Source organism: Eumetopias jubatus, unplaced genomic scaffold, assembly GCF_037043125.1.
Source record: "Eumetopias jubatus isolate StellerSeaLion01/CBP00866 unplaced genomic scaffold, mEumJub1_p1.0 scaffold_16, whole genome shotgun sequence".
NCBI lineage: Eukaryota > Metazoa > Chordata > Mammalia > Carnivora > Otariidae > Eumetopias > Eumetopias jubatus.
This window is the reverse complement of record NW_028274822.1, coordinates 45,314,641-45,329,985: the sequence shown is the minus strand read 5'-3', so window position 1 is coordinate 45,329,985 and position 15,345 is coordinate 45,314,641. Positions and strand designations below refer to the sequence as shown.

At 47.9% G+C, this 15,345-nt stretch overlaps 1 protein-coding gene across 1 annotated transcript in view; it reads right to left on the bottom strand.

Moving 5' to 3' along the window:
- Nucleotides 1–13,852, bottom strand: part of KCTD1 (potassium channel tetramerization domain containing 1) — an 88,858-nt gene extending 75,006 nt beyond the window's left edge. Inside the window, exon 1 of the mRNA XM_028098400.2 lies at nucleotides 12,043–13,852. Coding sequence (XP_027954201.1) covers nucleotides 12,043–13,851 — 1,809 coding nt within the window. The 5' untranslated portion in view covers nucleotide 13,852. The remainder of the gene's footprint in view (nucleotides 1–12,042) is intronic.
- Nucleotides 13,853–15,345: the final 1,493 nt, after the last annotated feature.

Here is a 15,345-nt window from a genome sequence, read left to right as displayed (position 1 = left end):
CCGAAGGCAGATGCTTAACCATCTGAGCCACCCAGGCGCCCAAATGTCCCACTCTTGATCTGAGCTCAGGTCTCGATCTTAGAGTTGTGAGTTCAAGCCCCACGTTGGGCTCCATGCCGGGCGTAGAGCCTACTTAAAAAAAAAAATCTTAAAAAATCAAAGAGCATATTGAAGATCAGCTGTAAATGATAACCATCCCTCTCTACTTTTCCTCTAGCTTATCAATAATCTCTAACCAACAGAATTTTTAACTAAGTTATTGTTACTGAGCCCTTACTATGGGCTTTTACTACTCACAACAGTAGTCCCATTATCCTTCTCTAACGGATGAGAAATTAAGTAACTTGCCCAAGGCCATTCAGGGTAATGATTCTCCTAACTCTGACTTGGTCTATCCTTTGGTAGGTCTAAATAGAACTGATGGAGAGTGTTAGTTTGGCCCCAAACTTCCTCTAAGACTGGAGGGGACTTAGCTACTTACCTCCCCTTCCCTTTTTTTCCTGCATCTCTTCCTTGTTTTTCCTTTTGCTCCTGGGTCACCAAAGTGTCCTTTATCCCTTCTGTTATCTGTTGTCACCCACAAAAGGGCCACATGTCAGTGGCTGTCACTTCCCTACGATGGCCTTGCAGTAAGAAGTCAGGTGACCCCAGGCGGACAGAGTCTGTCTTGCTGGCCGGTTCTGGCTGGGCAAGAGCCGCCTGCCAAGAGCAGCAGGGAGGGAAAGCCTCTGTAGGAAGGTCTGTCATCCTGCGCCAAGAGGTAAACCCTTGCCCCATAAAGCGCCTTACTATTATTAAACAGTTTTTATTTGTCAGGCACTTTATAGTCATTTTTATTGGTTCTTTTTACTAGTCATAACTCTGCATCAGAACGGGGCTCACTTTTTCTTTTAATTAAGTGCTCTGAGTGAAGCGGGAAAGACTGAAGGCCTTGGGGAGCAAGTCTTCAACCTCTGCTGCGAACACCGAGGCCGGCAGAGACCCGCAACCTGCCCCCATGCCGGAGCCCACGGGGAGCCGCCAGCCCTCACTGCACAAAGGGCTCCAAGGGAAGGTCCCCAAACCAATCCAACTACAGCTTTCAGCCCCTGTTGTCTTGACCGTGTGCTGACACTTGGAAGACTGGGCCATTCTATTTCACCCTAATCCAGAATGTTCCCTTTCTTTATTTTCCTCCAACTCCAAAAGCACAAAAATCACATTAAGATCCTTTTGGGTTTTAAAAGACACATCCGGGGGCGCCTGGGTGGCTCAGTGGGTTAAGCATCTGCCTTTGGGGCTCAGTCATGATCCCGGAATTGAGCCCCCCTCCCAACCTTACTACAACTCCCTCTCCGTCCCCGGCCCATGCTCAAATAAATATTTAAAAAATAATAGAAGATACATCCATGTGAACACTTGTGGTTCACTGTCCTTTTTCTTTTCTTTAGTGCTATGTGACTGCACTGCTTTTTTAACTTTAGTTATAAATCATAAACGAAAAAGTGCTAGTGTACAAGAGCCCTGGACCTGGGGCTGGAACCTGAACTCTGCTCCTCCCTAAAGGGGTGAACTTGAGAAACTGCCTAACCTCTCTGAGGGTCAGTTTTTCTCACCCACAGAATGGGTGTAACGACAGTTCCTATCCTCCCCCACCCTTCAGCTTGCTTGTGTGTAGAGACTTATCACAGGGCATATCCCACGAGAGAATTTATTCTTCATGTTCCTTGTCTGCCTCCTCCACGAGGCAGTGAGGACAAGGACTTGATCTGTGTCCACACCGTCTATTGAACGCAGTACCCGACACTACAAAGTGCCCTATCTGGCTTCCTTACAATGAAGTCATATACAAGAAGAGCCCTTTGCAATCGGCAAAGCACTATTCACAAGTACCTGAGTATATAACTAAGGTCCCACAGTCCCAAGAGGTGAAGGAAATAATGCACCAAAGGAGCCAGGCTTTTAGTGACTGCAAAAGTGGTACTTAAAATGTAAACCATGACAGAGAATCAGTTCTGAATTTCTTTGGGTTACTCCATGAATACTCCACCTTAAAATACATGGTTTGATAACTGGGTGACACTTGGAGGGGCTGACAGGTAGTGAAACGTGGCACCTTGCTTCGTGCTGGGACATGGAAAATAGCTGTGTTCTCAATGTGATAGCAAAGAAAAGGCTTAAATTTTGACAAGGCAAGATTTTATTTTTTCCAAGTTTTCACATTCTGCTTATACACTTTTAAGACTTCAATGTTTAGTCTTTCAGTTTCATTAGGCCACCTTCAGTCCCATTTCTTAGACGGTAATACATACCATTTACTCTCCAAGGTTTACTTGTGAATAAGTCATTAAATGAGGTAAGACCCTCTGCTTCCTCTCCCAACTAGTCCTTTTGACTTAACCTAGGTATTGCCATTCTGATTTCTCCAGTGTCTTCTCTTTACTATTTCTAAGGTATTCCTTACCTCCAAATTCCCACCTTGTACACAGTAAGTGCTCAATAAACGCTTTTTATAAATAAATCCTATTTTAGGAGTTTTTCTGTATAGATTCTCCTTCATCTTGACTTTTCTCTTCTTAGATCATCACTCATCTCCCAAGAGGTGGTTCTAAAACGTTATCACTTGAGATGGTAGTTAAACGCAGGAATAGGATCTATGACCCCATGATCTTCTTTTAAGTTAAAAAAAAAGCAACTGGAGAAACATACCTAGAACCTCATCACTCCTCCTTCGTCTTATGAAATGATCCAGAAAACAGCAAAATCACCAGCATTATGAATATCTTATCATTAATGATAAAAAAATTAACATGTGAATGAACACTGAGTTGTAAGGAAAAGAAAATGGAAGCTACCTCAATCAGTTTTCTAATATTCTTGTTATACTTTTATAACAAGAAACTGTGTTTCTACAGCAACATGATTTTAAACTGCTACCTCAATCCAATGAAAAACAAACATCCTGCAAGTCTTTTTTTTTCTGGAGTAAAAAACAATGAGATATTTGTTCACGATAGAAGAAAATACCTAAAATCTATTTAGATATAGTTTTGTCAGAAAGAATGTCATAAAACAGAAGCCAATATTCCAGATGAGCTAGCTTAAATAAAGTTAATAGATATATAATTATATTTATTAACTAACAGAATTAATACAATTCTAAAAGCCCACAAAGTTATCCCTTTAAGGACCATGGTGGCTGAATACTGTGAATAATTGAAGGGCAAACTAAATTAGGGATAATGAATCCCTGCATCATCCTATCAATCATTTCTACTTTATAAGAGCACTTTGTCAAACTTAAATCACAAGAGGTCATTAAGTGGTCAGCAATACTGCATCAAAACACCACCAATTACCCTGATTCTGCAGTCTGTTCAAAACATGTATCATTATACCTCAACTTTAAGTGGAATGTCTAATGACTTATATAATCTCCAAGAGAGAAGTCGAGTTTCAGAAAACTACAGTCCAATTATGCATTAAGGAAATGCAAATACCATAACATAGGATCTAGCCAAATACAGGCCCTACTACATTACTACTATAATGACCTTCCTAATGTTGTCACAACTCCAGTGTTAGTTAGGATCACTCCTGGTATCCCAAACCATTCCAAATAAAATTCCATCTCTTGTAAAAAGCTGTTGATCTCATTCTAAGCCAACTTCTGCAAATCTGATGGAGTCTGGGCATCAATTATGCCCATGGGGAATCTCCCTACCCCCTTTAGCACTTGAAAATTTTCAAGGCTTTGGAAAAAGAAATGGGAGCAGTCTGCAGAATAAACTTACAAGGTGTAGAGATCAATCCTGCCTGGGGCCACAGCGTATGCAAAGCTTAAGGAAAAGCAGAGGAGAGAAAAACAGGCTTTGGGGTAAAGCATTCATGGGGATGAGATGGGCTTTTTTTTTTTTTTTAAGATTTAATTTATTTATTTGACAGAGAGGAGCAGTGTGGGAGCGGCAGAGGGAGAGGGAGAAGCAGGCCCCCTGCCAAGCAGGGAGCCCGACGTGGGGCTCAATCCCAGGACCCTGGGATCATGACCTGAGCAGAAGGCAGTTGCTTAACTGACTGAGCCACCCAGGCGCCCTCCCCTTTTTAAGTTTTATTTATTTAAGTACTCTCTACACCCCACATGGGGCTCAAACTCAACGACCCCAAGATCAAGAGTCCCACTCTCTTCGGACTGAGCCAGCCAGGCGCTCCAAAGGCTTTCTGAGGTAAGCTAGAGACAGGCGGGGCCTGGTGAGCCGCCTGGAGACTTCCTAGCTACTAGGAGACCAGAGGCATTGCTACTGGCCCGAGTCTAGGCAGGCCCCTGAAGAAGAAACAACAGAGGCCCTGCACACCACCCAGACAAGCTATTTACAGGAGAAAACTGCAGACGGAGACTGGGACTGTAACAGCAAGGCCGGCAGTTTTTCAAATGTTAAGACATTCTGTGCTAAGATAATGAAGGGACAGAAAATGTTCCCAGAGTGCTCAGGCTTTCAGCGCTTCTCAAACAGTAATTGACGTCACACGGGTGACCCTGCCGGGGAGGGTGTGACCACCTTCCCCTCCCCACTGACCGAGGACGAAACTGAACCAACTGACATGGTCCAGGGGGTCTGGATGTGGTAGATCTGTTCTTAACTGCTATGTGACAGGGCCTCTCAAGAGGTTGCCGTAGTCCCCAGATCCACCGCGGACTAGGGGACCACACACAGCAACGCAGAAGCACAGACTCGCTGCAAATACTCTTTTGTGTTCTCTGCTATTTTATTTATCCACTTATTTTTGCTTGTTGGTAATAAGTTCTCTCTTAGGCTGCTCCAGGAAAGCACCTCAGGTATAATATGAATCCAGTGTTATAACACCTTCTCTTTATTGGATTTTTCTATTTGAACAGTTGGTAAGAATTTTGGAATCAACGGACTATGGATTTAAAAGCAGACACTCTGGAATCAAACAGGCCTCAATCCAAAATCCAGGCATAGTTTCTGATCAGTTATTAGACCTTAAGCAAGTTAGTCAAGTAAGGTTAGTTAAACCTTAGTCTCCTCCTTCATAAACGGAAATGATAACCACAACTCCTTGAGGGGCTGGATGAGGACTAAAGGAGAGACCACACGGATCGACGCTCATCAAGATGGTCTGCACACATCAATTGCCTGGGAATCATGTGAAAATGCAGGAGCTGACTGAGGGGCACGGTGTGGAGAGATCCTGCATTTCTGACAAGTCCCCAAGTGATGCAGAGGTTGCCGGTCGGTAGGCCACGGTAAACAAAACAAAACAACACAACACAAAACAAAACAAAACCCTGGTATGTCTTGGTCATTATTAATGATTACACTCCGCTTCATAACTACAGAATCAGTCAGAGGTTGTGACAGCTGACATAAAAACTCTGCAAGGAGGGAGTCTCGTTTGTCTCCGCAGACTGCAGCCCATTAGGATGAGAACTCTGTGGCCAGAGCACGCCCCTTGTTCACTCCTGCCTGGACCGGGTCCAATGGCTCACCTAGAACAGCTAGGAAGCTGGGAATGCTGAAAGAGCTCTAATTTTAAGTTACTCTCCTTCGAACTACCTGGCAAAAAAAACATAGCAAGTGCAAGTCTCATAACTAATCCACAAGCTCAAGAAACTTCCCTTAAACACTTACTTCTCAGACCACGGTAACAAGATGGGAGGATTTTCTCATGTATCAAGTTGATATACACATGTGTGTGCATCTGTATCTGTATGAATGTACTATCCATGATCATGCTGTCTAAATGGGGGAAGGTGGAGAAATTACAAATACCAAATAAATATGTATGTACATATATAGTGTCTCTACTAGCTTGGTCCCTGGCATGTGGTGGAAAGCATCCGCATAGGACAGGTGCTACAAATAATAGTTCCCTTTTTCTTGAGTTGAGAGGAAGGGTAGGGGCCGACTGGTGACACCTGACTGAACTGGGTTAACCTGCACCGGAGACATGGAGTAAAACTAGAAAATGATGATTAAAAGCTTCCACACTAGTCCTGACATTCTAATTTGGTGACCATATTACTCACAAAGGAAGAGCCATTTATCTCTGCCAGCCATCCTTCAGCATTCCTTTCTGAATTCCTCTCTTTTTTTCCTGGAAGCCCCCAACCTAATGCTCTCTTAAATCTGTCAACCCTTTCGGGTAGCACATTTTTACCTCCTTCCTCCCAGACAGGATCGAAACGCCCATCTTCCAGGGTTCACTGCCAGGTGATCAGGGGAAAGCAGTTGTTCAAGGTGTAAATAAGGCTAGATCCTCCCAGGAAAGGTCTGCATGATAAAGGTGATTTTCAAATGCCTACCTGGGAGGGGAGGGGTGCTGGGGTGGAGGGGCCAGAGGCACAGAATAGCCTGGTGATGTGGGAATACCTGAGCTGCTCTGGCAGGCTCCCAATCCTCTCCCTTCAAGGTTGCCCCAAGTTTTCCAGGGTTATATACATGGACTCGCTTTATGACTTCCATGCACCCAGCATATTAAACACAACCAATCTCACTGCCTGGAGAGCCAACAGGGGCTCAACTGATTGCAGTCACTCAACAGGAATCACAGATCTCAGAATGCAGTGGGTTTCCAGAAGGAAGTTCCCACTGGGGTTCCCAAAGCAGTCTCAGAGCAAAGTGCTGGGATAAAACCTCTGATCAAAGTTCAGATGCTCTGGACTGTTTACAGTCCTGTAAGAGATCACCTGCTTTGTTGTTTTTGAAAAATCCCGCACATGGACCAAGTTTAGGATAGGATATGAATAAAAAAGAAGTGACTAATAAAAGTTGGCAGTCATATATAAATGTATCTTTTTTGGGGAGAAAGAACAGGCTCTGTCAGGTTGTTAAAGTATAAGCTGAAAGGAAGTCTGACTGTAAAGAAAGTTGAACAGAAGAACAGGGAGAATTCCTGAAAACCTAAAACACGTCTTATTAGGTTTGGTCTCCTGTGGTAGAGAGGATATACTGTAGTTTAAAGCCATGGGCATTAGAAAATACAGCCCTTGCTATGGTGAGGTATCTCAACTGGCTTAAACACTCATTTATTTCTAGACTATCTAGAAGCTCAATTCTTGTTATAAAAGACTTGACACCATTCAGAGCCCATCCTCTCTTGAAGAATAGCAAGGGGAAACTTTTACAAATCTGAAAACCCAACGGGCCGAAAATCTCACAGAACCTAAAACTTTAAAAGTTCATCTGTTTCCACTGTGTTGTGCAAGTATCAAGCAGACAATCCCTCCAGCTTGAAGCGCACTAACTTGCCCATCCTCTACAAACCCCCACTGAGGACTGAGGGCAAGGGCCAAATCCTGCTCCTTTAGACAGCGCTTCGCAGGTAGACAGAGGCTGGATCAACAATGGTTGACTTGAATTCGGTGTCTTTACACCACCAGTGTTCAATAAAAAAGTCTGCCCATGGCAAAGTTTCAAATCTGAAAGCTACGTTTTTCTTTCATTTTGGTTCATCAAGGTCAAGAGATGGCCCTTTTTGGACCAACTAATTTCCCCTCCCTTCTCCTCTTTCTAAATTGTCCAGAGAAGTCTTTAAAAAGGCATCCTAACTGGTATGATGCAGTGAAGGATCAATCAAGAGAAGTAAACATAGGTCCCAGAAATAAAGTTCTAGCAAATGACAGACCCACCTTGCATGTTTTTCCCCAAGATTTTCAACACGGGCAACCGTACCGCAACTCCTACATCAATTTTGCTTTTCAAATGGCAGCTAGGACACCAAAAGGTTAACTTGAAACTGAACTTTTTATTAAATAACTGAAGTGGGGTTTTGACTGGCCTAGGCCAAGGCAGAACCCGCTTCAGCAGTTCTACATGCAGGGAGCAGTCCTGCCTGCAGAAGGGGCTCTCATGTGTAGTGACAAGAGGATGGCCTTTTAGGTAACATCTATTTCGGGGAGCCAGACTTTAAAATCAGGGTGACACAAAGATTTGAGTTTTAAATGAACGCGAGCCACTTTCTCGTTTGGCGGCAAATACTTCTTTCCCTGTTTCCTGGATCAGATTTAATGGTGAGCTGGCATACATGCAGGTTCACAGCAATTTAAAATAATTCACTTGTATCATGACTGCAATAATAACATGTAAGAGTTAAAAATACAGATTTCTTTCCCAAAATGACTGCTGCTACACATTAAGTGTTTCACCTTTTAACTTTATTTTGATCTGGTTTTAATAGTTAATGAGGCCAAAATCCTGCCAATGCAACTACTTGCCAAGTGAAAAATGGATTAATTTATAAAGATTCCTGGTACAAAAGCCACAACAGTAGATGCTCAATAACTGTTTCCTGCATGAATGGAAAAAGTTACATAGCTATGTTACTGACATTTAGTTTCTTCACCAATCTGAATGGGAGAGCCAATATTCCTGCAGCAGAAAAAGGAAGGTAGCCATAAACTAACATTAAAAATCAGAAAAATACCTGTTTTAAACAGGGCAGCTAATCCTAATAGCTCCAGATAACCATTACAAGAAAGTCTTGTTACAATTGCTTTGGCTGTTAAACCCACTACACCCTTCATGTTTACAGAAGTTTGACTCCCTCCGTAAGAAAGAGAACAGCCCTCCCAAATTAAAAACAAGACTTTGCGATTATTTCAGTAATACATAAAATGCATGTTTGTTCATTTCTATTAAGCAGGCAGACTGAATATTGCTTCTCCCTTCCCACACTAAGCACCTGAAGGAAGACTGTTTTCCTAGTGCTATCAACATTTGACTTCTCAAAGGCAAGGCCACTGATGACTGCTTGTGCCCCAGAGAGGCTGCTCCAATTTTCAGCTGGGAAACTGTAAGGCCCGACTCTGGCTTCAAGCGAAGCCAAAGAAACAGACACGGACGATGTGCTCCACCAACTCCAGAATCTCCCCACTACTTATTTCCTACCTGCAGAATTCCTTAGAAGTATTTCTGGAAATAATCTGGGTTGAAGTCAAATAAGAACAACTGAAGACACCTTTGGCACAAGCTTACGGATGTGTCTAAGTCTATTTTAGGGAGCTGATTTTCACATTTTTGTTTGGTGCTGGAGAGAGGCACGGTTTATAAAAGCTTTAGCAACAAAGCTATGATATTTAGAGAATCTAAACTCTTATTATATTCTTTTTGTGTAGATGATAAAGACTAAAGTTAGAAATCTCTGTAGATGGATATCGAAGCTGAAGTATTGTTCTCTGAGGCAGGAAAAATGCTGTATTTTCATGCAAGGAGAACAGCTCTGAAAATGTAGGATGGGCTGTGCTAAACCTTTTTAAATGTACCATGTCATCTCCAAGATTGCTAAGAAGCTGCACCAGTAATGGATCATCTTAGGTCACAACAGCTATGAAGGAGGAGGGGAGACAAGAATTGCCCTTTGCTTTTAACAGCCACTCCAGAGAATTAGTGAACTTCTTAAAGCAACCATCACAACCATCACCATAACTCCTCCACGCCCCCCCAAAATCAACAAAAGCCAGGAACTTCACATGAGTCAAAATCACAAATTCCATAATCATTAATCCTTGAATGCATTCATTTTTCAACCAGTCCCACAAATGACACACTTAGTAACACTCTCAAAAAGTAAAAATTAGAGTAATAGGCTCTTCATTTTTTTGAGAAACTTTGCAATGTTAGAAGAGATCAGAGCATCAGGGTGTGAGTGTTACCATGAAGCCTAGAATAATATGGTCAACAGTGGAATTCCGTGCACTACCACTTGATGAGCCTAGCTGATATTAAGGTTAGACAGCCTATGTTTATAACTAAGTAATAATGACTGAAGCTCAAGGTACACACAGCATTTCCTGAAGATTAATGACCGGCAAGAGGAGTTGAGCTCCTGAAGGAGTGCCTTGGGCCAGTAACCCCAGCCAGTCAACAATCCCTAGGAAATGCCCTGGACCTCAAATGGTACAGTGATTTTAATAAATACAAAAGGAAAAAGTTTAGTATCGGCTTTCTACATAAACTAAACATTTGTTTCATTCTTAGAATGCGCAGACTTCAGAAAGCGAGCTCTACAGGCGTTACTAAGGAGTTTCCTTAAAACTTCTTAATGCTGATTAAAAAAAACTTACTTTAACATAAATGAAAGGCTGACCTACATATGTGCAAAAAGAACAACTTTTTGTAGTGTTTTAACTACAAGGAACTTATGCAAAAATAATGTTTGCATAATAACAATCTAGCCAACATATGGACACTCAAATCTATATGTAACTTTAATCTATATTTATCTGACTATAACTCAGAAAAAGAAAAGAATCAGCAGTCAGGTTTAGAGAACTGATTTATCTTACTCAGTGAAAACAAGACTGTGACAGAGCAACTGCATTTCTTAGACCAAAACAAAACCCACTCAGCAACTCCCTCCTCCATCTTTTGTGAATCTTAAGTCATGATTCTATAGGACACTGATGTCAAGAAACCAGCAGACAGCTGCCAGTAGACAAACTGTTTCATTATTATTCCATGCAGATCTAGACTTTAATAAACTTTCTCAGGCATTTAACTCTTAATCAGGTGCTACTCTACACCAGGATGTTTCAAGGGTCTTACTTGATCAGAAGAATTTGAACATTTATTTTTGCTTTCAAAGAAAAAGCAGACCCAAATTCTCCAAAGAAGTCTCCTCTCTGCCCTCACAGCTCCATAAAACCACCCCCTTAGTCTGTCGGAAATGTACCACGCACACTGGAAGTAGAGAAAGACACATAGCCTGCAGGTCTTGTGTATTTTAGAGAACTTTGGTGTTTATATTATCATTCACAGCCCCTTTCTCTGCTGGCCTTGAGGCTTGCTGATTTGCTGGTAAACTTTTGAAAGGGTCAGTTTGTCTAGAACTGGAATTTCCACTTTGGAAAAAGCACAGAGGTACCTGACATCTGTTCCTTGAAGGGCCTGCACTACCACCTCCAGACTTACAGTCGAAATTCCTACTTCTGCTTGATGGCAGGGAGGTCAAAGCTGTAAAACCTCCAGTGGCTATGCCTGCCTGCAGAACAGAGCACAGTCCCCAGAGACCTTCTGATTGCTGGCTCCTAGAGAAGAGTCTCCAAAAGATGAACACAATTTTAAATAATACGAATATATTCCTCTAAATAATAAGACAAGAAGCATCCAGGGCTTAAGCCCTCCATCTCAACCTAAAATTTGGTAGTGCTTAGAATTAAATAATTTTAAAACAGTTCCCTAATCCTTGATGAGGACTCTGAAGCCCAGAGAGGTAAACTGATTTGCCCAAGGTGGCTCAGCTTCTGGGCTACATTTACAACTCTTAACTGTGGGTATTCTTGCCACACTACTGTGCTGTTTGGTCTTAATGAAATATCTATATTCTCGAGTCTTATCTGCCCCCTAGATGGTGAGACCCATGGGGCTAGTGAAAGGCAGCAAGGTTTGGTCCACACGGTGCTGGGCACCACAGGGCACAGAGCATGGCTGGTAGTGCGGATACCCCTTTCCAACTATTAACAAGTGACTTCAGTTTATGGAAACTACACCCCAAACATCACTTTACGTCCAGCTACCTGTTACAGCATAAACTGGCACTGGACTGCCAATCTCTCCACTCCCCACCCACATACAGGAAGTGGGCTTGGCATGTTTTCTTTTTTAGTATCAAATCATTTTTTTTTAAATCTTCTTAAGTTATGGCGAATATGCAAGAGAGCATTTTAATGGTTACTTTATTCAAATATATTTTAAGTAACTGCTTCCTTTATATGCACTTCCGGCACCCTGCCTTAGAAAAGTCATGCATTCAATGGAGAGCCGGGCTGCCTCCCACGGACCTTTTGTTCTGCGAACTTTGAAGTTTTAACCTTACTGCGCAGCAGGGATTTAGGGAGCGTGCCTTCTCCCATCTTTTAAGGTGAGATGTAAACTTTCCTGAAAAGCACCAAGAGTTAGGCTTCCAAGGGTGAGATCCAATCTGGTTCAGTCTATTTAGTACTTTTTAAAACTCCTCCCCGCCCCCACCCCAGGCCTGCATTAGCACGAGTTAGTCCCGAAACGGTACCAGAAACATTTCATGCATAGAGTTTGGTTTGGTTACCTGGGTGGGGGAAACAATGGCAGGTGAAACTACTGTGGGAGAATTGGTGCTTCTGTGCCCATTGGCTTCTGGAAGAAGAGGCAGGGGGTCGTGTTTCACGGAAACCACCACCACCGCATCCACAGGCTCCGAGGGGCGGATACAAAGTCTTTTGGGGGAAGAGGGGCCGCAGATATCCCCCGACCCGAACACGGACTCGTACAGAGCGCGCTTGGGCGCAGCCTCGGATTTCACGTCGGGCCCGACCTGGCTGTCTTTGGGGAGGATATAGGTGTTCCCCAGCGAGGGCGGCTGGGGGCGGTGGTGGTGGGAGGGATGGGTGGGGGGATGGTGGGAGTGGTGGCGAGCAGCCCCGTTCAGAGCCTCCGCGTAGCAGCCCTGCGGGGCGGGCGAGCCCAGTTTGGTGCCGATGCCCGCGATGCTGTTGAGCGTGGCGATGGAGACGGCGCCGATGCAGTGGTTGGTGTAGGTCTTGGAGAGCTTGGCCGCCTTCGAGAGCATCTGCATCCTGGTGCCCAGCAAGTTCTTGCCGATGGCTTTGTTCTCGTACCAGGTCACATCGCCCTCGCTGCAGTGGTCCCGGGGCCGCTGGAAGAACGCCTTGCAGAGGGGGTTGCGCTTCGACAGGTACTTCACGAAGCTGGCGTAGGGGCAGAACTCGGTGCCCGTCTCGTACATGCGGGGCAAGTTCTCCTCGTCGCTACTCTCGGCACGCTTCTTGCTCCACGACGACGAGCGCGACTTGTGGTAGGGCCCGAGGGACTTAAAGTAGACGAACTTGCGGCCGTCCTCGTCCATAGCCAGCCCAAAGGAGTCCTCCTCCAGCTCGCGCTGGTTCTCGCGGCCGCGCGTGCAGAAGTACATGCACGTCTCGAACCAGACCTTGTTGAGCAGCCCGAAGGGCGTGTTGGTGCTGAAGACGCTGGAGGTGTAGAGCTTGCGCAGGTCGGCACGCGTGATGGCTTGCTTCTGCACCACGGGCCCGGCGCCCTGCTCCTCGAGCTTGCGGATGACCGCGGCCAGTGTCAGGTTGGCGCTGCGCAGCTCGGGGTCCTTGGTGAGGTCGAGCGTGCGGCAGTACGGGGGCTCGTTGAGGTAGCGGTTGAGGGAGCTGCGGATGCTGATGAGCGACGACTTGCTGTAGAGCTGGCCGCTCTTGGAACGGGCCTCGGCGTAGAAAGAGCGCAGCACGCGGCACAGCGCCCCCTTGTCCATGGTCTCAAAGTCCGGGCTCTGCGCCTTCTCGCTCAGGTACTCCCGGAAGATGCGCACGGCGTAGCGGGTGGCCAGCCGGGTGTTCTCGCTCAGCCGGGCCCGCTCGGGGCGCTGCAGCACGTCGGGGTCCAGCTCGGCGCTGTCCCCGGGCGGCCCGCCGCGGGCCCGGGGCGCCAGCAGTCGCGGCGGCGCCTCGGGCTCCAGCGCGGCGCTCTGGTCCATATTGATCATATGGACCGGCTCGGGTTCCAGCTCCTCCCCGGCCGAGTCCTCGGGCTCCAGGGGCTCATCCCAGTCCAGCCCCATCTCTTCCTCCTCCTCTTCCTCCTCCTCGTCCTCCTCCAGCCCCCCACCTCCGTCCTCCTCCTCCTCGTCCCCCGTTATCTGCACCTCCTGGATCTCGTCGTCCTCCTCCTCTTCCTCCTCCTCCTCGCCCGCGCTGCAGTAGTGCGGGCGGCCGTGGCGGCGGCCGCGGCCCCCCGCACCGCGCTCGCCCTCGCCCCGCTCCCCATTGTTCTCGGCGGCGGCGGCGGCGGCGCTGGCGCTGCCGCCCGCGCTGGTGTTACAGTCCCCGCTGCCAGGCATTCTCGCCATATTGCCGTCTCTCTGCCAGTCCTCGGGCAGGGCGCATGCGCTATATTGGACCGCAGCGCTGAGAGCTTTTGTGTTTAATGACCTTCAGCTACCGGGAGGCAAAGCCGGGCTCTTAAAGGAGCCGCGCTCCAATTGTCAGTTCGGAGCGCGGCTCCGGAGGGGCAGCGGCGCGCAGGGGATGGAGGGGAAGGGAGGCGGGGGTAAGTTAGACAGGGAGAGGGTAAGGACTGGGACTGGCTGGACCCTCTTCCTCCCCAACCCCTCTCCCTAGTCCTAAGAAAACTTTGAAAGGGGGAGGGGGAGAAAGGGGAGGGAAAGCTGTCGGTGGGGGTGAAACACTCCCAACTTACCCTCTGGCGGAGTGGCGCGCGGGCCCGGGCGGGAGAGAGGGAGGGCCGGCGGGAGGGCGGGGCGGTCTCGCTTCTCTAAGTAATGCCCGAGGAGCGGTGCCCCTTCCACCGCCCCCTCATTGCCCCCCAGAGCCGGGGGTTCGGGGAGGCGGCAGCGCCGGGCGGGCCGCGGGTGCTGCTCGGAGAAGCCCGTGTCTGGCGCCGCCCGAAGCGGAGCAGGCAGGTTAATGAGCAGGGTGGAGGAGGCACGGCGAGGCCCCGCACCCTCTCTGCGCCCGCGGCCAGGGCGCAGCGGGCGAGGCTTGGGAGCGGGATGGGGCTGGCGGCGGCGGCTCCCCCACCTACTTGCTGGCGGCGAGGCGCGGGGGCCTGGGGCCAGCCGCACGGCTCCCAGCTCCCTTTCCGACTCTTGCAAAGGAGCGAAACACGCCCCACGTCAGCCTCATCCCTTTCGACTTTTCCAACAGCCTCTTTTAAGCTGTCATTAAAGACCTGGGGCGCTCCCCGTAGGTCTAGGGCAAGTCCGCGCCGGTCCCGCCAGCCTGGGGAAGGAGCTAGAAAGAAAGACTGGGAGGGGCGGGTGGGAGGGGAGACACGGGGAGAGGCGCTCGGGACCCCAGGGACCCCTCCCCACCGGCACTGGCCGCCGCCCTCCCTGCCTCGGAGCACCCTGACATAACTCCCTCTGGCGAGGCGCTCCACCTGGTTGGAGCTCGAGCAATGCCCGTCCCTAAGGCCCGTCGGCGGGCGGGCGGGCGGAAAAAGTGAACTTGGGTCTCGGCCGCCCCCGCCACCGCCACAATTCCGGCAATTCGGATCCCGGGCGCGCGCTCGTTCCAAGTTTGCCAACCGCCATTCTTTCGCCCTCGGGGCTGCGCTGCCTCCGGCGCACGGGGGCGGATACCTCCGAAACTGGAAAGGCGGCCAAAGAGCTCGCCGGGTCCCGCTTTCCCATAGGAGACACTGTCCCACTTCCAGCCGAACGCCCGCCCCCGGCGCGCCCAGAGTCTGGGCGCGTCCTCGCGTCGCCGCCTCCCGCGCTCTCCCGACCCAGGGGCAGCGCCCCCAGAGACGCCCGGGACCTCGGCTGTTTTCTTTGGCGGCACAGCCCCGGCCACCTCCGGAGCTCGCACTGCATCCCAGT